General features: G+C 39.3%; 1 protein-coding gene across 3 annotated transcripts in view; it reads right to left on the bottom strand.

Moving 5' to 3' along the window:
- TMEM131L (transmembrane 131 like) overlaps positions 1–25205 on the bottom strand; it is a 154488-nt gene that overhangs the window by 17977 nt on the left and 111306 nt on the right. For all 3 annotated transcript variants that reach the window (XM_045552137.1, XM_045552138.1, XM_045552139.1), the window contains exons 18-26: positions 24540–24649; positions 23250–23322; positions 20614–20741; positions 17753–17895; positions 15951–16137; positions 15551–15736; positions 14496–14645; positions 13663–14291; positions 6782–6927 (exon numbers count right to left, since the gene is read on the bottom strand). In XM_045552137.1, coding sequence (XP_045408093.1) covers positions 6782–6927; positions 13663–14291; positions 14496–14645; positions 15551–15736; positions 15951–16137; positions 17753–17895; positions 20614–20741; positions 23250–23322; positions 24540–24649 — 1752 coding nt within the window. The remainder of the gene's footprint in view (positions 1–6781; positions 6928–13662; positions 14292–14495; positions 14646–15550; positions 15737–15950; positions 16138–17752; positions 17896–20613; positions 20742–23249; positions 23323–24539; positions 24650–25205) is intronic.

The following is a 25205-nucleotide window of genomic DNA, read 5'->3' as shown; positions in this document are numbered from 1 at the left end:
TTCCTTCCACACACTGCCCCCTTAAAGCAGAGACACTGTCAGCAGGCAGGCGCTCACACACCGAGACTCAAGGGCTTAAAAAACACATCTCTTAAGGTGTGAGGTCTCTTTGGGAGGGAAACGTCTTCTCCAGGGACCTCCCAGAAGCAAATCCAGTGGTGCAAAAAGAGTCTGCTTCCTATTGACCCTCGGAATTCACACTTCATGAAATGCAAACATTTAGCTAATTTTACCTTCTTTTTCAGAAGGTTGGTCCAGAAATCAGAGTAGAAATCCATGAAGTTCTAATATACACTTGACTAACACATATGACTTGGAAGGAGAAAAAGAAAAGGTTTTAGGTGTCTGCATTACCTACATATTCTACGCCTGGGATACTGGAATTCTCTTGCATCTACAAAAGCAATGTGCGCACCACAAGACACACACACTAGAAATAAAATGAAATTTTAACTGTATATGCAGTAGGATTATGGAATTTTTGCTTTCTTCTTTATACTCCTTTAATTTTCCCCCCAATTAGTATGTATTAACTTTTTTCTGATTCTGAAGATATTTTAAAAACCTGACAAGTGAAACATACAAAGCCCTATCTACAGGACCTTACGCTAATTGCTGAAGTTTGATGCTAAACAGACACAGGAGAGACAGACTCATGATCCAATGTTAAACATTAGACACACACTGTATTTATTCATGTACTGTTCCTTTGTGTATTTCTAACTGGGAGGTGGGGGGAGTTTCCCTCTCCCCCACCCTGTCCACTCAAGGGCCAACAAAGGTTTGTCAACACAGCACGTACTTGAGCCTTTCCAACCCTCCTGGGCCAGGTACAAATAAAGGATCCATCTCTAAGTGGGGTCAGAGAAAGTATGAGCTGGCCAGCAGTCATGCTGACACTTGGCTGCCTTTCTCAGACCCACCTGGCTGGAACTGTCATCACGTGCAAGCAAGAGGGCAAGTACATGTAGGACTACTGAGAGGTGAGACTCGGCGGTCAGGAACAAGCCGGAATCTCCGTGAGTGTCAGAAACGGAAGGAGCGTGCTGGACAAGCTGGCCCCAGCGATGTAAATAGAATGACCAAGACACAGGGTCCATGAGCAACACAGCAGGGGACAGGACAAAGCTATGGACGAGAGAGCAAGAGCATAAAAGATGTAGCGAGGAATAAAAAACCAAAGGAAGACCTTTGTCTGTGGAGCAGCCCCCGAAGCAACGGGCAGTGGAGAAGGATCCGGCCACTGTCGGGCTGAGAGAGGAAGGCCAGTGGATGGAACACAGAGGGGAAGTGAACCGGAGCGCGGAAGCAACAGACTTGGCAAGGAGTCCGAGGAAGAGTAAAGGGCAAACTGGCTCTTTGCTTTCTGGTACAGAGGGTCTCGCAGAGAGGAAGGCGGGACTAAGGACACTGAGCCCCGCAGACCTGCAAGGAAGACCATTCTGAGGCTAAACTGCCTGCTTTGAATCTCACTCCCTGATTACTAGTTGGGTGATCTTGGGCAAGTTACTTAGCCTCTTTGCCTCAAGTTTCCTGAGTCTTCCTCAAAGGATTATTGTCAGGATTAAATCATCTGGCACCTAGTAGGCAGTTTATATGAGACCTAGTAATCATCATCATCACCCTAACTGTTGGACTATCTGGACTAGTTAAGTTTGCCGATCTCCCTGACGAGGTGACAATTTAACTGACGGTAGGGTAAAGAAAGATTCCCTAAGCTTTAATAAAAGCAAAGGAAGAAATCAAAGAGAAATCACAGACTGACTGCACAAGGGCATTCTTAAAGCCACTGTATATAAGTAAAAGGAAAGAAAAATAAGGAAGGGCAAACTAGGAAAAAACTCGTGATGCACAGTATCTGATAGACAAAGAATTAATACCACTAATATATAAAGTGCTCTTACAGAAAATAAGAAAACACTAACATTCAAAAATTGGCAAAGGACATAAAAAGCAAGTGCACAGAAGAAATATAGCCTGGGCGAGATGGCTCACACCTGTAATCCTAGCACTCTGAGAGGCCAAGGCGGGAGGATGGCTTGAAGTCAGGAGTTCAAGACCAGCCTGAGCAAGAGGGAGACCCCATCTCTACTAAAAATAGAAATATTAGCCAGGCATGGTGGCTGGTGTCGTTCACCTGTAGTCCCAGCTACTCCGGAGGCTGAGGCAGGAATATCACTTTACAAAATTTTGTAATGAATATTTTGTAAATACAGGTATATTGAGCTACAATTTCCATTTTCCCTAGGTATGGCGACTTTTGGGACACCCTGTAAAATAATGTTTTCAGGAAAGGCAAATGATACTAGCTTCTATATAATTTTTCCATTTTGGTTTCAGAAAACACAAATGTGTTTATGACGCATGTTTATGCCTGCAAACACTAGGAAACAGCTGAGGAAGCAGGACCCTGCTAGCACTCTCAGCCTCTGAGCAGCGGAAGAAGAATGGGGTGAGACATTTACTTCTTAATTTGTGGAATTTCTTTTCAGTGGCAGGATTTTGGATGGGTAGTTTTACTTTTTTGTGTTTTTCAGAATTTTACAAAAAATGAAATGAAGGAAAGTGTTCACCTTTCCCTAGTAAAACGCAAACTGAAATGAAAAATAGTACACAATTGTTCACCTATCACACTGACCAAGATTTTACAAACAACTGATGCTGCGGAGGAGGATGAAGTCAGCACTTGCAGATACCATGCATGTGAATGTAAATGGGTACCAATTTTGTGGAAAGCAATCTGGCAGCACACATGAGCAATCTTAAACAGTTGATACCCTTTAATTTTATTTCTCAATATCTATAACAGGGATATATCAGGTATATAGGCAAGAGCTATGAACAAAATTGTTCATCACAGAGTTATTTATGACAGTAAAAAGTTGGAAACAACCTTAAAGTCCAAGCACAGGAGAATGATTTAAATTATGGCCCAGCTAAATGATGAAATGTTATGTAACCACTGAAAACAAAGCTTTCCCCCTCCCTCTTCTTTATGTTTTTATAATAATCATGAATTACTTTTCTAAGGAGGAAAAATCTGCTTAAAAGAAAATAAAAAGCTAGGGCTAAAATTTAGTTTGTGGATTCCAAACCCGGGCTTCAACCTTCCTTGCCAATAAATCTAGAGGAATGTTCCCCATGTAACTATATAGACAGATTTATACAATTTTCTAAACTGCAAAGTTAGGCCCTAAGAATGTGAAGAAAAATAAACACTGAGCACTGCACTTGGGAATGTGCTTATTGAGAATGACTTTCCCCAAATGAACAATGAAATGGAAAGTACACTCATGGGATTTTAAAGAACAGTTCTACAAAAGAGGGAGTGAGTCACAGTAACAGCAAAGAAATGACAAACCACAGCCCCCAAATCTGCACCAAAAAATCCACCTCGGTTGACTAGGCTGGTGACAACTGTGGGCCACAGGGTTCTGCCTGAGTCCTCCAAACCCTGGGACAGGCATGCTTCCTGTGGAACTGGCTGCCACCTCAGGTGCAGATGTCTGTCCTCCAAGGTCACAGACCAGACAAGGAGGAAGCACCTTATATAACTATTGGGACTGAGTATAAGAACTGTCTGAGCTCTAGCAATAGAGGTAAAAGGCAAGGCGCATCTGCTACACCTGCACCCTCAGCACATCAGCACTGCTCCACACCAGCTCAGGGTCACGCCCAGGCCCCTGGTCTTCCCTCTGCATACACCTCAGAGAACCCACGTCTAACCACCACAGGGATAACTCCCAAATCTCAAGTTTCAGGCCTGACTTGTCACGGACACTCTAATTCTCTACCTCCTGCTGTCTACCACATGTATCACTTCAAAGCCCAGCCACCCCTCTCTGTTGGTAATGATCGTCGTTACTGTCACTCTTTGGGACTTACTAGTTGTCAGTACTTAGTAAGCACTGCCATTCTAAAGCAATTCTCACGTGAACCCATTTAATCCTCACAACTCTATGAGGCAGGTGTACTATTATCATCCTCAGTTTGCAGGAGGAGGAGACTGCGTTGTAAGTAACTCGCCCAGTGTTACAGGATGAGTAAGTGATATGCTGGATTGGAACCCAAAAAGCCTGGCTGTAAAGTCCATGCTCTTAACTACAACACAACATTGCTTTGACAGATATAAAAATGAGCTTGGCACATACATCAGAATTCCCCATCTTCTAATCACCTAGGCTTTGAACCTTGGAGCCAAGCTATCTTTTGCAAATGGCTATGTAAAAAAAGATGACTTCTCTCCTTTATGCAATTTAGTGCTAAGAAGTCCTGATGGTTTTTCTTCTAAAATGTCTCTCATCTACTCTTCCTATCCTATACCCCTGGCTCCTGCCCAAATAAGAACTTGATTATATCATACCTCCTGCCAAAGTAGCAGCATCCTTGTTAGAAAAGACCTGGTATCCATTTCTTCCTTCTCCAACTCAGTCTCCATACACTCAGGCTAATCTTCCAAAAATGGATCATTCTCACATTCATTCAAGCATTTACTAAATTGGTTCTATGCAGCAGGCATCCATCCTGCCAGTCTTTGTGAAACTGAACTGAAAAATATCTAATTATCACCTTCAAGATCACAGCCTACATGTTGTTTCCAATTTATTACCCACCCTCCAACCCTCCCCCCTCCTATCCCCCATCCCCTGCCCAATTCAGGAACCTTCAATAGCTCTCCAAGATTTGCAGCAAGGTCCCCAAACTGGCAACCCTAGGCCAAATCCTCCAGAACAATTTTTTATTTGGACAAATGTGCTTTGAAAATTTTTGATTCTGCAATTCCTTGGCAGACAATGTTTCTCCAGTTCTCTACAGGCGCCACCACCTTCCTATTGCTTACGCTCACCTACTTCACCATTTGTGTTTCCCACTGAGATCCAATGAATAAAGTCTGAACTTTTAATCAGCATTCGAGGGCCTTCCCAGTCTGGCAGGATCCTAACCTTCCCTCCTATTACTTCCCACCAGGTGGCTTCTTCTCAATCAGCTGACTCCTGCCTGCTCCCAATGATGCCTCGATGGTGCCTCCACCCTGGGGGGCACCAGGGTGCCTGCTGCCCACCTTCCCTCTCTGCTGTTCCACAGCCACCTGCCCAAGTTTCCACCCCCTCCAGGAGCTTCCCATGACCACTGCAGCCTAAGGTGACTTTTCAATCTCCAAAATCCCTTTACTGTACATTAACTTTGGTGCTTGATTACACAGAAATAACTTGCCTTTCTCAACTGACCACAATTTCCTAGTTTGGAATACCTGTCACATACTTGTTTTGTATCACTTCCATTGTATTTAAACAAAAACTCCATGTTTGTTGTAAAGTTTAAGCAAAATAGAGCAATATAAAGAAAGGAAAAAGAAATCATACAAAATGCCACCACTCAGAAATAACTGTTCTCCCATTGATTATTTCACAAACCTATTTTTAAATATTTTTCTATGAGCCTACATGCATGTAAGGATGACAGGACAGATAATAGGAATAATTTATAACACTGGGACTATATATAATTCTTAAATAAAAATTTAAGGCTCAATTTGATATGAATTTAACAGAAGACAAATAAAGTAGAACCAAGGGAACTGCCAGTTTTCAAAGCATTGTTTCTTTTACATGTGATATATTAATTTCTTAAGGATCTAAGGTTAGGAAAAAGATTGTAAAAAATATTTTCTTAAATTTTAACTCTTTTAAATTACATGTTTCACTTTTACATAGTACTGTCTCTACCAAGAAAGACTAAAATCAAAACTTATTTTCACCTACTTCTCAATCCCACCTCCTGTTTTTTGCACATTATGTAACTATTTTTACTTTGTTAAAGTTTTAATATTTGTAATTTCTTCTGAAGTTATAACTGCCAATTGTTTCACATTAGTTCTGGATATAAAATGGATTGAAATCTCAACAACAGATCTTTATGCCTTCTACAATCTTGAGTCCTTATTTTTACTCCTATCTTGGTTAGCTAAATTTCATTAACTTGATTTTTCAAGTAAGCCTCATGAGTTCATTTGTGTTCAAGGATGTCTGCCTGTTGCCTTTGTACCTGCATAGCAACTTGAAGGACACAATTATTCTCTATTCACATTTCCATTCTCTCAATGACATTGTTCCACTGTTTTCTAGCATTAGATATTCCTGTGGAGAAATCTGAGGCAAGCTTAAGTTTGTACTTCTTGACTTCCCTGCCTTGCACAACTCATTATGTCTAAAGTTCAATTAATTTAACTAGAATGTGCCAATGCCCACTATTACGTATCAACTTTTCCTGGTGTACAGTGTTCCCCTTTGATCTGCAAATTTAGTTCTTCCCTCAGATCAGGAAAATGTTCTACTATTATATCATCAATATTTTTTTGATCTTTTAGAGAGAAGACCATGATAGATATGAGGACAAAAACAGACAAAGAGTAATCCAACTCAGCAGGAGTATGCCTGAGATATAGATGCTGGGTGACAACTGGTAGAAGGAATACATGATCTGGTTCTACTCTGCCATCGTTCCCTAGGAGTTAACCCATTTCCTTAAGAATAGTTTCTCTTGAGAGTAAAAAACTATCTGGTTTCTCTAAAAGTTATTATAGCATCACCTATATAATTATTAATAGAAGATAAACAAAATTTTCTGAACAAACACATCAAACTCATCAGTTATCAGTACGGATTCAAATGCAGTGAAAGTATGAAATATACATGTTCACTTAATACACAGATTTTGCATTCTTAAGCCCTAAAAATGGGTTTTGTTCTTTTTCCTAGGCAAGAAGAAAAGGAATACAAACCTCCATTGAAGGTATGTCCTGCTTCTCAGAACATGTGTCTTCTTTAGATGCTTTGTGAATCTTCTTTTCTGAAGACTTTGCATCAACCTTTTTCAAAGTTTCACAATTATCTACTTCATTCTTGGCAGGCACTTGCTGGTTATTCCCTTGAACAAACAAAAACAATTCAACTTCTAGCTAAAAATTGCCATTCATATTCCCCGTAGTTATTAAACTTCTCTCTTACGCCAAACATCTCATTTGATTTAATGAGATTTAAACTTAAGGATTGTTTTTGACATCCCTGACACTCTAGAAATTTATTTTGTTTACAGGTGAAAATGCAGTTAAATTAAGAGTTCTACTAGTAATCTTTAAAAGAGGTCAAGGGCCAGGAGTGGTGGCTCACACCTGTAATCCTGGCTAGCACTCTGGGAGGCTGAGATGGGAGGACTGCTTAAGCTCAGGAGTTCAAGACCAGCCTGAGCAAGGGCAAGATCCTGTCTTTACTAAACATAGAAAGATTAGCTGGGTGTGGTGGCACGCGCCTGTAGTCCCAGCTACTCAGGAGGCTGAAGCAGGAGGATTGATTGAGCTGAGGAGTTTGAGGTTGCTGTAAGCTACGATGATGCCACTGCACTCTACCCAGGGAGACAGAGTGAGACTCTGTCTCCAAAAACAAAAAAGATCAAGGAAAAAACGTGGGAGGAGTACACCAATACTCATTGCATCATTATTCATATTAACCAAAATTTGGACAAAATCCACATGTCCACTGATGGATGGATGGATGGATGGATAAACAAAATGTGGCATATACATACAATGGAATACCATTCAGCCTGACTCACTGGATAACAATGTGAAATATTTAACACTACTGTACAGTGAAAATGGTTAAAAAAGGAATGACATTCTGACGCGTGCAAAACATGGATGAACCCTTAAGACATTATGCTAAGGGAAATAAGCCAGACACAAAAGGACAAATGCTTTATCGTTCCACCTATGAGGGACTTAGGTCAAATTCACAGAGACAGAAAGTATAACGGTAGTTACTAGAGGCTAAGGGAAGGGGATAATGGGTATTTACTGTTTGATAGGTGCAGGGCTACTGTTAGGGATGATGCAAAATTCTAGAAATGGATAGTGGTGACGGTTGCACAACAATGTGAAAGTACTTAATGCCACTGACCTTTCTAATTAAAAATAGTTAATATGGTAAATTTTATGTTATGTATATTTTATCACATTTTTTTTTTAAGTTGAGGAAGAGGGAGAGAGGGATAAGGACTTGGGTTTTGGTCATGACTCAGCCACTGATTCGTTTTATGATCAAAGTCAGTCTCTTAAGCTGCCTGTGCCTTAGCTTCCTTATTTATGAAACAAGCAAAGCCCCGGCTTCTTTGCCTGCCCTGCTTGATGGTTACAAAGATGAGAACAGAACAGACAGACGCAAAGCATCCCACCAAAGGACACATGAACAACTTCGGGGCAGGCCCTTCCCCGACAGCAAACGCCCGCCCTGCGCCAGGGGACAGTGCCCACGTGCTACAGGAGGAACAGTCACGGAATCACACGGCAGAGGTGGATGCTGGTAAGAAACCTTTTCGGAGAACATGTTTTTTCCATTTTTCTTTCAAGTGATTTCATAAGCGTACTTCTATCTCTTACCTCACAATAAAGGCAAATCAACTTCAACCCCACAGTAACCGGCCTTGGTGTTCTGATTTGGAACAGAAAGTATTTCAATACCTTCTCCTTTTTTCTTTAACTGAGAATCCCTCACGATACCTCTGAAATCTGAGAAAGTTTAGATGACCACAGTGCAAATATTTCCTAGCAGAGCAGGCTCCGGGCTCCGGTGAGACGGACAGCTGGCCAGACAGAGGCTCCGTCCGCTGCAGCCCTGCGGGGCGCTCGGGCAGGGCAAGCCCCCACCCACTAAATGAACGGGACAGTCAAGTCCCCTCTGATTCTGAAATTCCAAAGCTACAAACTAAACTCACTCAGAACAGGAGACATAAATTTTCCAAATAACACAAGGTAAACATACTTTCATTCTGTGAACAGAAAATGATATAAATATTACGTAACTAGATAACTGCTGGGCGAGCGCATGGCCCATACCTTGTAAAGTAACGCGGGCTTTTATGGCCTAAGTACAACTCGGCATGTTACGTCTTATACTTGCAGAAAAAGAGGCTCTATCTCAAAATTAAGGTGATATTCTCCAAATGTCACAAGATGAATACAGAAAATTAAATGTTTTTGCTAGACTCATTACATAAAATATTATGGGATGTGTGAATGCCTTTGGCTGTGATGAAACAGACTGAAAAATGCAATGGTCAAAGTTGTATCCAGAGAAAAATCTGATCACTATCAACTGCTTCCTTTAATACCCAGGAGTAACTTTCACGGTAGAGTCAGCAAAGAATCTGAATCAAAGGCAACTAAGGAATTTCCGTCCCCACAGGACAGTCGGCCACCTGCCTGACGGGTTTAGAGTTGCCTTATTTAGAGGACTGCGGGGACACGGCTTCAGATCCCCTTCACACGTGCACATTCCTCAACTAAGAGCATCTAACAGCAGCCTTGGAGAATCGTCATTACCCCTCATTTCATAAGCTGTCAAAATTGAAAGTCATTCTTTGGCAGAGAACGCTTTTGAAATGTAATTCCTTCTACAACACAAACTGGATGTTAAACATCCACAAAGGAAAACACCAAACACTATGAATGAGTAAAGCAAACAGCCAAAGCAAGGCTGACAGGGTTCCTAACAGAAAAAGAAATCCTGAATAAGGATTATCACTTAGGATTCTGGAAGCCATAAATATGAAATAGAATAAAGACACTGTCCTCAAAAAATAGGTGCCATTGCTTTCCTAGCATCCTAATTCGTAAAAAAAATTAATTTCCTTCAGTTCTCTTCAGGCCAAGAATACAGCACTGAAAGTATGAGTCATCAAATTTTCTTAGAAAGGATCCAAATTTAATAGCCAATACAAAACCACCCCAAAAAAGAAGTAAAGCACAGACTTTTAGAAAATTAGTAATGCCTTCTTTGGGGCCAAGAATCAGGATAACAATAAAAAGAATGTTAGTAACAAGTTTTTCAGTGATTCTTTCAGAAATTCTCACATGAAAATATTCAAGTATATGGAAATACTGAGTATTTAATTTACTTCTTTTAAAAATGGAGCCAATTCATGTCATCCTATTAAGCAAGCAACTTTCCCATGACCTCACTTAGAGTGTTTGTGACACAGTTAAAAATCAAAAACAAGTGGAAGAAACAGTAACAGAGGGGACAGGAGAAAACGCTGAGAAGTGATGAGCATGTTTACAGCCTTCACGGTGGCAATGGTCTCACGAGTGTGTATGTGTTCCCAAACTCATCAAGGTGTACACATTAAATATGTATAGCTTTTTCCTCCAAAAGGTGGTTAAAACAGAAAACAAAAACCAATCGAAAAACAAAGAAGTGAACTTACCAGCATTCTGCCTCAAGTTGTACTGTCTCACATCTAATCCTATGGTATATTTTGAGTAAACCATTAGATATTCACTTCAAGTTATTAGTATGCATAAGTAAATGAGAATATTTTTTTAAATTTCTGCAAATACTAGTAGTTTCAGAAAGCTGGGGTATCTAATTCAGTGAAAACTTTCAGGTATTGTTAAGTTCGAGGTTTAGGGTATTATTAAATTGAAAAGGCTATTACCCTTTACTTTATTATAGGTAGAAAGCAGTGAAATAATTTGCTATTTTTCTTTGGTAGTGCTGAGGCCAACCACAGCCTGTCTTTAGCCATAACTCTAAGTCTGTATTACTTTGATCAGACAATTAACACAGTTACAAATGTTTAAAAAGAGATATATTTCAAAAGATTGCTTACAATTACAAATAAAGCCCTACCCTTGTCAGATGATCAAGAGATTCTGGAACATGTAACAAATGTTTGAAAAATTTAGCTGTTTCTTAGTTGTTTGACAGGTTGATGCCAAAAAACAAGTGTGGGAAAACAGATCCCTGAAGAATCTGTCAACAGATTTCATTTCTAACAGAAACTGTAATTTATGATTTACTACAGACCCCTGAGATGGAGGCAGCGGGAAAGGGGTGGGAGAGGGACAAGGCACATTTTCTATTATTCAGAAAATGGTCTGTGTTTCTCAACAAGAAGAATATAGTCAGAGAAACATACCCCGGAATATTTTCCTCGCACACAATAAGCTGCACCCAGGAGGCAAAAAAAAGCCTCAGAACAGGAGAAAGCACCAGTTCTTCAGGTGCCTCCAGGAGCTCTGCTGGGTTAGAAAAATCACTACGGTATTCTTAAGGGTCGGGGTTGCCCCCGAACCCCGCCTTTCCTGTTAAAGGCAATCTTTGCACTAAAATTGTTTCCACAGAACATCTGTATACTTTGGGAGAACTGGCTGAAATGTGGCAAGCCCATTATCTGGTTTCAACTGAGTGAGTGGAAGTTCCCAATGCCGCTAGGCCACACAGTAAACAAATTGACAAGAATTCAGGATCCTCAACTATCAGGAGCACTAAGCTCAGCTCACAAGCCTGAATCTGTTTCCTTCAGATTCCAGAAAGGATCTTACGATAGCAACCACAATACTTTTCACAAAGTAAAATACTTTCCAAAATTAAAAAAGAATGAATTCCCAAAGTTGGAAGTGAAACTCGGAAGGCTCTTGTATACATAGTTTTCTCATTCTTGAGTGCCCTTTCTATAGGTCTGTTAGCCATCTGCCCCGTTCCTGCAATGATTTCCTTTGAAATTTGACCAAAGAACCCAAAACCCTTAATATTGCTAGGAAACTTCAAATCCTACCTTTGAACTACAATTATCTTCTCCTAGATTTCTCAGTCCTTTCTTATTTTTAGTATTTTCAATTCTTTACAATTTTTAAATTGTAAATGGGCAGCAGGCAATTTATTCACCTTTTAACCACTTTGATAATTTTCCTAGAAGAGTGTTGTAAACACAAAACAGAACAAAACACATGTCAGTGAATGGACTTCCCTGGGAGGAATCCCCTGCTGCAGTCTATAAAAAGTACAGGACTATAAGCACCTTTGAATCTGTGGTCTGAACATGTTGAAAAGCCAAAGTTTTTTCATTAACTCTTATTTGATCTGATCAACAATCATCCTGATATCACTTAACATGTTGCTGATCCAATCAAAAACCAGTTTAAAAAAAGTCTCACAGTGAAAGATTTGTCTCCATTTAAAACATTATAAACATACTAGTAATGTGCACAGGAAGGAAAGATTGTGAGCAGGTTTACAATCTACAATGATGCAGCCAAACCATAAGCTTATGGACTCCCATATCATATTTACTCATATTTATGAAAGTGTTATTACATGGTAATCTTAGCTCAATCTTGAAGCATAATTCAAGTCTCCTCTGGCCCACTCTGATACTCTGTATCTGGCCCTGCCTCTACGTTCCAACCACTCCAACATCCCATGACGTGGCAGAAGTTCCCTCCACCCATCTACCCACAATGCCACGGGCACTGCACTGTGCAGGCACATTTAGCTGATGGACACAATGGATCACAGAAACAGCCCTTCTGGAGGGATGAGTCCCTCAAACAACTCTTATTTCAAGGCGCGTAAAGTCAGCCTATGTCAAAGGCTGCGCTCGGGCTGAAAGACTCACAAAACAAGGAAAAAGCCCAGCCAGGACTCACTCCATCATCTTACCCTTTTACAAGCATTTTGTAGTTTTGGCCCCAGAGAGTGTCTGGGACAGAAATAAAACAATAGGCACCCAATCACCCCACCATAAAATGCCCGCAGACATGGCGTGCCATGGTTTGATGTGAAGATCTGGTTAACTGCATTCTCCGGGGGGCATACTCACACGCCATGTGGAGGAGACACAGGGCACAGTGTCAGCCCTGCAGACCTGAGTCCACTTCAAACGTGCACACTGCTGCCAGGGGAAATGGCACAAACAGGCGTCACTAGATGTACCAAGAATGCATGTGCAGCTGCCCAAACTACAGTCCACTCGGAGGACTTCGACTCTCTTTTAAGTTAGCAAAGTCCTTCTAACAGAACATTTAAAATTCAGTTTGGGTTTTTTACCAAATGCATAAAGCTCATTAGAATTAGTTAATCCACAGTACTTCTGTACTTTCTCTACAATATTAAGAAGTGAAAAACACAAAATTATTTATGTTTAGGTATTTCAAATAAGATCAAAGCGACTTAGTTTTTCCAGACTAAAAAATGTCAAAAATCCAACTTTTAACAGGTTCGGTAATATGCATATTAAAATAGGATGGACAAAAGAAAAATAATATAAATAAGCACAGGCCCTTAAGCCAGAGGCCAAAGGGACTTGTGAAAGTATAGTGCCAATTTTTTATGTAGATAGTCTTCCTAGTCTATTTTGCTTGCATTTTCCTTAACGATATTTGCTACATGAGAACATGTGTCTTCTTTTAACCAAGGAACACAATTAGAGAAGAACCAGGGCCAGGCAACATGAGATGGTGGCAGAAAGTTGGTGAAGTTTTGTTTGGTCAGAATCATTTCATGGGCTGATTTTTGCAAATAGTCTGAAAACTCAAGATAAAAATAATTAGAAAAAGATGCCCATATCCTCCCAAAAATAAAATATGACACTCACATTCCCCTAAACTTATGTACTAAAAATCAAACTTCCTGGTTACCTTGTCTTAAACTTTTCATCTTACAAGCCATATATCAACATTTATACCTTTGCTAAAAACTCTGTGCATTAACTAAGAAACTCAACACCCACAATTAAAACTAAAGGCCACAGGTGAGAACAAACTCCATTAAAAACAGACTGGGACACATGGGAGAGCAGCAGCGTCAAGGAGGGTGGAAAGATTACCATTATTTTTCTTGGAAATTTCTGGCAAGTCTGACTGGTGGTAATGAGGTGAGTTTCTCGGCAAATGATTTTCAGGTAGTTTCTTAGAGGTCTTCAGTGGACAGAGCTCCCGTTCCTTGAGCTCAGCTGTGCTCCCTGAAGTTTTAATGTCAGTTTCCTTAGGAAACATACATGTCTGTATTCCCTCCTTCACGTTACATTCTGAAGAAGGATTATGAACAACAACTGTGTTTTTCAGTGTGTTTTCTTCTTTGTTCAGTAAGTTTTTGGGAAGGGTTAAATTCTTCTGCAGGTTGACATTCATGCCACTGGCATATTTGAGGCTGATCCAGTTCTCCCCCATGACGGCAGTGCAAACGTCCTCTTTAGCAGCAGACAGGGGGCTGCCCAGGGTCAAAGTCTGCTTCTCCTCAGTAGTAGTGTTGGAGCTGCTGGCCACGGAGGTGCTGGGTTTGTGTTTACTGTAATACACTGAGCACTTGTGCTTCTTCTGAGAATGACCGTAGGTGGCTGGGCTCCTCTTGGCAGCATTCTGGATCCTGCTCTGGGGAGCGTTCACAGGAAGGCAGCCTTTGCCTCTGCCTTTATCAGAGGGGCCATATGTGTCGAGAAAGTTCTTGCAATTGCTTCTGAATTTAAGAAGAAAAATATTTAGCATAAAGGCAAACCAAATCAAACTCTGCTTCGTTTCTACATCCATGGGGAAGAGATAGCAGTCAGAAAAAATTTATGAAAACAAATTTGGAACCAAAATTTGGATTACCTTAAAATAAAATCAGAAATGAGTAATATCAAAGGTGAGAACACCCCTACACACACACACGGATTCTTACTTGTGAGAGTGGGAGCTGATTACATCCATCGGACCGCTATTTTGCTGTGATGAGGAGCTAGCATTTTGCCTCTGTCTTGTTTTCATGAATTCCATGAGAATGTACTGTGCTTGCTGGAAGGCTATTAAAATCACACCCAACAGAGACAAACTGAGGAAGGAAGCAATGAGGTTCATTACTGCATGGTTCTGCCTGGAATTTCAAAGACTAGTTTTATTATAGAAGAGTGATGAATGATTGATGAGAAACATCTAAAGATACAGTATTAAAATTTCCTAAGATTCATGACATCATAATTTTTTAAGTTCCTTAAAAATAAAAAAATACCACCCAAATGTGCATATTTATGAGTTGGACATTACAATTCTATTTTTATAAAGTCACTCAAGGCTGGATGCAGTGGCTCACTCTTGTAATCCCAGCGCTTTAGGAGGCCAGGCAAGAAGATCACTTGAGGCCAGGAGTTCAAGAGCAGCCTGGGCAACACAGCAAGACCCCATCTCTACCAAAAAGTTTTAAAAATTAGCTGGGCATGGTGACACACATCTATAGTCTTAGCTACTTGGTATTTGGGAGGCTGAGGTAGGAGGATGGCCTCACTTAGCAAAGGAATTCAAGGCTGCAGTGAGCTATGATATCACCACTGCACTCCAATCTGGGTGACAGAACAAGATACTGTCTCCTTTAAAAAGAAAAAAAAAAAAAAAACCACTCAAAAAGTGTCATTCTAGCCTTCTAATGTCAAATTGTCATTGCACCGAGCGAATAATAACATTCCTGTCTTCCACCAAGACTGCCAATGAACATACTATATATGAAGCATGATTGTCTACTATTCTCCTATAGTCTTATCACTCTCTTACAATGAGTCCACTATCACCTTAAAGCTTACCAGTTACTACCTTGTCTACTTCACGCATGTCAAAGTTCTCAATCCAATAAAAATTCCACTCAATTCATATGCTTTGATCACACTCGGGCAACTTATGTATTTTCATGCAGCTCGCCTGGATGACTTCTCTACTCAGAGAAGAATAGTGGAGGAGGTGGTTTACCTGACAAAAAAGACTGTGAGCCTCCAAAATGACTCCTCCCAGCTGGGTCCTGGCACCACATTTGCACATAAGGGCAACAGGTGATGAGGGAGGGTCACGTTGAGAGTGAAGCGAAATTCTAGGTCTGCAGCAGTGACAAGAGTAAGGTCACGAATGACCCAGGAAGAGGTAAAGTCTGGAGTAAACCTGGTAACAAAAGATTCATCTTCATGAACTTTTAATTGTTTTAATTTTAGTCACACAAAGCAAAATAATTATAATGGCAACACAATTTTCTACTTCTACAAAACAAATACTTTTACAACTTAAGATGTCTTACCAATGGAAAAAGATCCTCCGCCCCGCCCCACATTACTAAATGTATCACGAAACTGAAATGAAGTTAAAGCCCAGTGCTTACACGATGCTGATATCACGAGATGTGTTTGGGTCCAGGGAAAACTGATGACAATCTAACACTTCAAATCCGTAACCTTGGCAATTATACCCATTAATTTTCAGAGATGACACAGTTATAGGAAGAGGTCCAATATTCTCAACTTTAAAGCTCTTTGTAATAGACAACATTTGCTTGCTATCTTTCGGTTCTAGTGAGGACAAGAAGTGGTATTTAGTACATATGAACTGTAAAATTTATTTTAAATAATTTATTGAGTCAATATTTATTGAATCAACCAAACCATGATCTACATTATTAAAATGGGAAAAAAATTCCACATAAGCTCAAAGTACGATTTCTATCTAATTTCTAGAACAATCATAAATGCTGTTATACAACCAGGCTACAACAGAGATACTTAAGTAGTTGAGATTTTTCTTAAGTTAAATGCTCTGCCTAGGTACCAAAAGTGATTAGAATCTCTTCTTTGGTCCTTTACTTATTGAAAGTTAAGGTTAAAAGTTTATTTTTCTCAAAAGTCAAAGACTTTGGTTTCACCACTGGCCACCAAATACTCTGTGTCCCTGAAATTCTCACTCATGCTTAACCAAGTACCAGTTAAGAACATGTACTTCTGTGTAAAGTCATCACAGCTACTAGAAACACAGTTCAAACACCCACTATATTAAAAAGAAGTAATTAAATCCTTGCAAAGGACAGCATATTTTATACTAAGAGTCTGAAAAGAGTTATGACAATTTTTAAATATACCTATAAATTTATAACCCATAATCTATTCCATATAAGGACTAATATTTTATCTGGTTCTATATTTTTATATTACTCCTTAATTCTATCATTCGAAGTCAACTCTAAATTACCAAATGAATGAATGGAAAGATGAATACCCTGAAGAATTCTGAATGCAAAGCTATTACCAAATCTTTTGAAACTCAGTGCTCATTTAGCATTTTCTAAAACAAAAAAATTCCAATCAGGCACTAAAATAGCTCTACAAATTATCCAATAGTTTCACCAACTAGTTTCCTTTGTACAAAACATACTGATGCTTTCAGTGTTTTCATAAAATTAAAAAATAATAATAGGAAAACGAGACAGAATTTACCAAAAACATTTTACATCTATTGTTTGATTTCTGTCTTAATTCCTGAGGAAGCTGTTGAAACTAATACTAATATAGGTGATTTAAAGGCATTTAAATACATGCACAATTTAGAAATCTTCTAGTGCAACATACATCTCCATACATTTCTAAATCTGCATTGTCTGATACCATTAGCCATATGTGGCCATTTAAACTTAAATTGATTAAAATTAAATAAATTTAAGAATTGAATTCATCAGTCACACTAGCTATTTTAAAGGCTACTTAACTACGTGTGACTCACGGATACTGCATTGGATGACACAGATACAGAATATTTTCATCCTCACAGAAATTTCCATTGGGCAGTGCACATTTAGTCTACTCTCCATCATTTTAGCGTGATTTTCTATCATTAGGGTAACTGACAGCCAAATTAACTGATTCATATATTTATCTTAAATATTTCACACTACAACTACACTTTCTTTTTTCCTTCTCCATCTATCATCTAAGTTGAATTAAATATCTAAAGCTATTGTTCTAATCCAGGTGTATCAGCCTGTATTTATATGCTCAAATGTTGGACTGATTTAATTATTTGCATCCATACAATGAATTCACTGTAAATTTTTAGAAGAATCTCCTTATGTAAGCCTTCTGCTCTTGGCTTTAATGCCAAGCCTTCCCTGTCGGAGCGCCACCCGTGTGAACTCACGTCGACGGCAGTCCATCAGCGTGGACTCGGGCACCTTAAACCGCAGGGAGCCGCCCGCACCGGGAAGTCTCCCGCCCACTTTCAGTAACTCTCTCGCTCCAAACCCTTCCACGGCAATCATGTCGAGAACGGTCAAGTTATTCCTATCGTGAAAGGAGACACACATAAAAAGGCATTACCACAGAGGTACAATACAATGCACATGAATTTAAATATTCTCAGCTAGCAAAACTATTTTTAAAGTTTTTAAAAAAAGGCCAATTTAAATAGTGTGGCATCTCCTGCCATCGCACGGAATAAGGGCAGGCAATGGAAGCTGCCGAGTCCAGAAGAGTCAAAGTGAGCCGACGTGTGAGTGATCGTGCTCACTCTCCATCCACCGCCACAAATGTAAACCCATGTGTTTGTCTAATAACCACACTCCGGGGTGGTGGTCCGACATCCAAGAGAAAAAAGCTGAAGAAATAAATTGGAGGACCTATGGCCGGGCGCGGTGGCTCACGCCTGTAATCCTAGCCCTCTGGGAGGCCGAGGCGGGTGGATCGCTCGAGGTCAGGAGTTCGAGACCAGCCTGAGCAAGACCCCGTCTCTACTAAAAAAATAGAAATAAATTATCTGGCCAACTAAAAATATATATAGAAAAAATTAGCCGGGCATGGTGGCGCATGCCTGTAGTCCCAGCTACTCGGGAGGCTGAGGCAGTAGGATCGCTTAAGCCCAGGAGTTTGAGGTTGCTGTGAGCTAGGCTGACGCCACGGCACTCACTATAGCCTGGGCAACAAAGTGACACTCTGTCGCAAAAAAATAAAATAAATAAATAAATAAATAAATAAATAAATAAATAAATAAATAAATTGGAGGACCCAGAAAACCACTAACAAATTTAGACACAATGATGAAAACTGTTTATAGGGTAAATTAGGAGTTTTCATAGTACTTGTGATAAGAAAGTCTGCTTTAGAGATGATTCTAGAAATAAAATTCTACCATTTCCCTTGAAACAACAATTTAAAATACCACCCTACAACTAACTTATATCTAGTCATATTCTTATCAGTCAAAAAGTAATTCAGACTAATGTGTGCCTTTTAATTAAAATCATGATTTCTAGGACAAACAGGTTAAGTGAAAATTTCATTTATTTACTTAGTTATTAGTTGAGACAGGGTCTCACTCTGCTGCCTGGGCTACAGTGCAGTGGCATCAGCATAGTTCACTACAACCTCATTCTCCTCGGTTCAAGTGATCCTCCTGCCTCAGGCTCCAGAGTAGCTGGGACTATAAGCATGTGCCACCATGCTTGGCTAATTTTTCTATTTTTTGTAGAGATAGGGTCTCACTCTTGCTCAGGCTGGTCTCAAACTTCTGGTCTCAAGTAATCCTCCCATCTCAGCCTCCCAAAGTGCTAAGGTTAAAGGCGTGAGCCACTGCTCCCAGAGAAAATGATTTTTAAATGATGCATTCTGGACCAAGAGCTAGTTGTCATAACATAAATACTGTAGAAGCAGAGAGATAATCCATTTTACTTTTATATAGTTATGCAAAATACAAGAAATATCTTTACACTTTTATCTAAAGGATTAAAAAAGCCTTTATTTAACCATTTAAAAGCCTTTCAGTGATACAGCATTAGATGAGTGATATTATTTACAAAATGGAAACTACCAAAAGTAAATTAACTTCTATAAAAAATTTAGACTTTCTTTTTGAGTCTGGGACAGTTCAACCTGGGATGAGGTAAAGTTTATCTCTGCACTTCCTATGACCTTAGTTCTTCAAGGAAGAATAGGTTTAAAATGAAACATGTTCAATCAGCAGGGCATTAGGGGATTTGTAGTTAAAATGCTTAGGAGAACAAACTCTCTTAAGAACTTTAATATATTTTCTCCTTAGTAGCATTCATTTGCAGAAGAACATACTCTTACATGTTAAAGTCCTGAATAAGAACTATTTTGCCAGTTGATCAGATGCTATTTAAAAATAACTAAAATGTCATTTATTAAAAATTAAATTTGTATGGAATTTCTCTTCAGGGTGATGAAAAAGTTCTAAAATTGATTGTGATGATGGCTGCACAACTCTGTGTACACACTAAAAACCATTGCCTTGTATACTTGAAACAGGTGAATTGTATGTTGTGTGAATTATATCTCAATAAAGATGTGCAAAAATTTAAAAAAAAAAAAAAAAATTAAATTTGTGTTAGACTTCTCACCAATGCAGAGCTTCAACACAGACCTGTATTTACTGTGAATTTTTAAAAGAAGACTCTCAATAAAAACTACCTAAAGATGAAAAAAATTTTTAAATGAAACACATTGACCTGCTCAAATCAGTTAGCAATAACTACCATTTAAAAGAAAGAAAAGGAAGAAAAGAGCCAGTGGGTTCAAACAAGCACTTTTTCCACTGTCCTTTGGGGCTACAGAGAATTCCAGAAGCAAGAAAGAGATGAGAGTGACATAAGTTCATTTAAATACTGCAGACTGGAAATGTCGACAGTAGTGTTTCAATTATTTTTCTACGCTAAGGACAGAGTAGTAGACCATGTGTGTCCTGTCTTTTGTGACAGCACTGGACGTGACATGGAGTGAAATGTACCACCCTCTGGGAAACATGGCACCCACTCCCCATTGGAAAAGGGAGGAGACTGAGGCCTGGACATCAAGGGAGGAGCCTTCAGCAGCCCCTCTTCTCAGCTACCACCTCTTACTACCCTGCAAAGCAGCCCCATCACCAAGACCTGAGTCAGAAGTGAATGTCAACTATTAGCTAAAGAGATTCTGTATTCTCCAGAGAGAGAAATTTAGACGGTCAAGTCAGCAAGAAAGAAACAGACTCCGTGACAGGGACACACCTACCGGATTAGTATGAGTGAGGTAACTTTTCCATAGTCAGCGGGCGTGAAAACTACACCAACCCTTTTCGTTTCCAAAGGCTGCAAATGGAATTGGAGGGTGCCCAGTCTGGACTCCTCGGAACGCACTCCCTGCAAATTATTAACAGATACAGTCAGACAACTTCATACTCCCACCAAGCAAGCTTCCATGAAGCACTTCCAATGAAGTGCATCCTACAGTATAAACAAGATTGCTTTTCTTTTAATGTCCAGATTTGGCCATGCTAATGAACCTGTTTGAACGTGTTTACCTTGAGACTTCACTCTAAGAAACAGCTCCTAAGCCACAGGAGGAAGATGGGCAGAGGGGGGATTTGCCTTCTGGTTTGAATGGGAGTTGGGGCTAGAAGCTTTCTGTACAAAGATGCTTTGAATGTAAAATATCAATCAGAAAACAGACCAAATAGTCTCTGCTTCAATGCTACAGCCATCTGACAAGACCACCCACCCACTGCTGGACAACCCTAAGATCTCTTTATATAAATTCTTTATGTTGAATTTAGGTTTATACAGAAACCATCTTTATTATATTTAGTCTCTCCAGTCAGGAGAAGACCTTTATTTATTCTTTAAATAAAGATCTTTAATCTATGATCTCTTTCTCTAAATAAGGCTTGTCCTCAAAATTTAATATCCAAGATTTAATTCTTTATCTTTGTAGTAAACATACTTTCCCTCTTTCCACTGCTTTTTCTCCTAGCTCCTTCTAAGAGTGTATTAATTTCTTAGCACTATAATCATATAATCTGAAGAGCAGTATTTTTCTTTCCTATGTTCTCCATGTTTAAATTTGTTTTATCCTTCAATTATTGCTAGGATTTCTCATGCTAGCTGAAAGAAATGGTAATGGTATTTGCTTCATTTTCATTAGAATTATAAACTCCAAGAAAGGAGAAACCCTGCTTTATAAATATAACATGAATATTGAATAAAAAAGCTGCTGAATTTCAGCATTAAATAATAACAACAGTACTTTTATTAAATGGTTCTTTATGCCAGGCACTGAAATTTTTAATATATATAAAAAATTCCATATGCTCTTAACCTAAGGAACTATATTTCTACAAGCAGAGCAACAAAATTAAAATGCAGGAAGCCTTTCTTTACATAACAAAGAGTTCTAATAACAATTTTTTTAATTTCAAAATGTTAAGGGGGTACAAACCCTTTGTCACATGGATACCTTTTATAATGCTTAAGTCAGGGCTTTTACTACGCCCATCACCTGAATAGTGTTCACTGTACCTGACAGGTAGGTTTTTACCCCTCCCCTCCCCTCCCCTTCCCCCTTCTTGATTCCTATGACCTTTACATCTTTCTAATAACAATTTTGAGTTAAATTTTGAGTGTTTTCAAGGCACTGATAGTGACTTTTCTTTTTGTCAATGTAATAAATCAACAATGCTAATAATTTCCCTTATCCTCAAAGCTATAATATTCTTGGGAAAAGTCTTCATAGATAAAAACTTTTTCCAAATGAGAGGCACCACTTGTTCAAATCCAAACAGAATATTTATATGTGAAAGAAACTGGCATTATTTTTAGAATTTCAAACTATATAGGACTCAGTATCAGTGGAGCGAAACATCTCTTAGAATTTTGGACTAAGTATCTCGACTGCTTGGTGGAGAGAACGAGAGGGACAGACAGGGGCAGGCTCACTACCTAGAACAAGGCCACACCTGGGAGCAGGGCTTCCCCACCTCTAGAGCTGCCTCGACCACTTAAGAAGAGAAAGGAAAGTTTGCTGGTAGTAGGTTATCTGTGGACTCCCTCCTCCTGTCATTCTAGAGCCAACGGTATACTACTGGAGGGAGAATGATAAAGAAAGAAGAAAATAGCCAAGGCACTTAAATATGTATATGTTGTAAAAATAGAGTTATCTGCATGTGTGTGTTTATATGTGTATGTGCACATTTTTTTAAGAGATGCTCCACTTTTGAGTTGATCTCAAACACAAAATACCTATAAAGCCAACACTCAGCTGTATACAAAACAGCTACAGAATAAGTGGAAACTGAGAAATACGGCTGCCAAGTCCCCAGGCAAACACCCTCAGCACGGGACATGTTTACTCCTACTCTAAGTATTTAGGCAAGAACTCATGATTGCTCAGAGGCTTAGGAATTTTAGAGAAGTACTTTTTTATGAATGATGTGAACATCACAGTAATTGGGTGACTTGCTAAAAACATGAAGACAATTTATTTAGCAAGAGAAGATTTTTTTTAAACGTATTTCTTTTACCTTATCTTGCCCTGAAAAAAGAATTTGAGAGAGCCAAGGAATCTTAAGAGAATTATAAATTCAGGAGTCTGAAGTTTTATGGTTTTCTACATAGCTCTGATTCAATTGTTATTTCTTCACTCACATGATTCTAAATCATCAAATTAAAATGATTTATAGGCTAACATGAACCTGACTTCTACTGCACTAGTTAATTGGAAAAATCTGCTATGTATTCTTAATGCCTAGAGAACTAAAATAAAAGAGCCACATATAGTACATAAAGACACTTTAAACATAAATCAACGAGGCCCATCTGCTAATGTATCTAGTTTGTTGGCATTCTTTTTTCTTTGTAAAGATGACATCCTACCCGATAAGGGCAAGCTTTGGTGAGCTGGAATTCACCCGTTGTGAAATTAATCATCTGCATATTGATGCCAAACCTATAAAGAAAAAAGCAAATATTTAAAATAGCATTCAGATTTGTCAATAAAGATTTAATAATGTGTATGTACATATATACACTTATACATTATAGGTGAGCCCATGTTTGTGCACATGCACACATGCACACAAAATTCATCCCATCCTGTGACCACCGTGCCCCTGGCTACATCCCACACCCTCAATCCCACACCTGCCATAATGTAAGTGCTCAATAAATATTGCTGAGTGAATGACTGGCAGGACAGGATATAAAGAAGCACATGGTGACAAAAACTCTAAATATAAAGTTTTTTTTTCTTCAAATGGTTCATAACTATGAAACCCAAAAGGAAGTGACTCTCAACCAAGGGCCATTTTACCCCCCGAGGGGGACATTTAGCAACATCTGGAGATGTGTTTGGTTGCCATGGCTGGGGAGGTCCTACTGGTATCCAGTGGGTAGAAGCCAAGGATGCTGCTAAACATCCTTCAATACACAGGACAGCCCCTTCCCGCCCAAACAGAATCATCTGGTCCAAAATGTCAATAATGCTGAAGCTGAGAAACCCCCAGTAGATCTTACTAAACCAAAAGGAAGAATCATTCTAAGGAAAACTGTGATGGTATGAAAATAGGCTATAACAGACATGAACTAATACAATCATCACCTTATTCTGTTTACACTAGGTTAGAACATACTGTCTGTGTATCTGTAGGTTCCATATCCATGGATTCAACCAACCGTGGATGCAGAGCCCTCATTTAAGGAAGGCTGACTTTTTCCACCCATGATTTTAAGGGACTTGAGCATCCAGGAGATTTTGGTATCCTTGGGGGTCCTGGAACCAATTTCCCCTAAACACACAGAGGGCCAGTTGTACTAAAACACCAAGCTCCTTTCTTGTGTTGCCTGGACATCACTGTGATTTAGATTTTAAATTTTAGGAGTATATGTGAAAAATGATGATGATAATAAAGCTTCCCTAACTAAACAATGTTCTATCGAGAAGTGGACTTGACACAGTAACACTGAAGATACCACATCACACAGAGAACCAGGAATTTTCATCCAATCCCATGAACCAAGGGCCTGGTGCCCAAGGTACCAATGGGCCAATGGGTTAACATGATACACACAACCACATACAGGTCCTGCTTGGAAAAAGAGCATGACTTTAAATCACTCCTAGTATTAACAATATTTCCCAAACCGCCCACCAGAAAGTCTTCATACCATCTGTGGAGCAGATGCACCGCAGCTTCGGGTCTCGGGTACAAGGAGAGAGGCAGGAGCTGCAAGGAAACTGGCCAGGAGGACGGGTTCTTTACCATAAAGTACTTCACCTAGGTATGGAGAAAGGAAAGTTAAAACCCTGAGAAGGACATAGCATCCTTCCTAAGATATTTCTGCCATAAAAGCATAACCTGAACAAAATCACAAGGAATCATCACTAAACTCCAACTGAGAAACATCTTAGAAAACAAACAGCCTGCACACTTCAAAAATGTCTATGTCATAAAAGGCAAAGAAAAGCTGGGGAAGATTTGGAGACTAAAAAGACCTGCCCATGCTAGGAGATCCTGGACTGGATTCTGAACCAGTCTGCTATAAAGCGTAATCATAGCAGGGTCCCTGGGAAAACCCGAATACAGACTGTAGATTAGGTAACAGCAACATGACGAATGTTCCATTTTCTGATCCTGATAATTATACTCTGGTTATCTACGAAAATGTCCTTAAACTTAAATAATTCACACTGAAACAGTTAGAGGTAAGGAGACATAATGTCTGACATCCAAATGGCTCATAAACATATGTGTACATGTTCAGAGAGAGAGAGAGAGAACAATAAAGCAAGTGTGGGAAATATTAAAAAACTGATAAATCTTTGTGAACGGC

The sequence above is a fragment of the Lemur catta genome, chromosome 5 (genome assembly GCF_020740605.2).
Source record: "Lemur catta isolate mLemCat1 chromosome 5, mLemCat1.pri, whole genome shotgun sequence".
In the NCBI taxonomy this organism is placed as follows: Eukaryota; Metazoa; Chordata; class Mammalia; order Primates; family Lemuridae; genus Lemur; species Lemur catta.
Note: the sequence above shows the minus strand (reverse complement) of the source record. Positions and strands in the feature narration are given on the sequence as shown.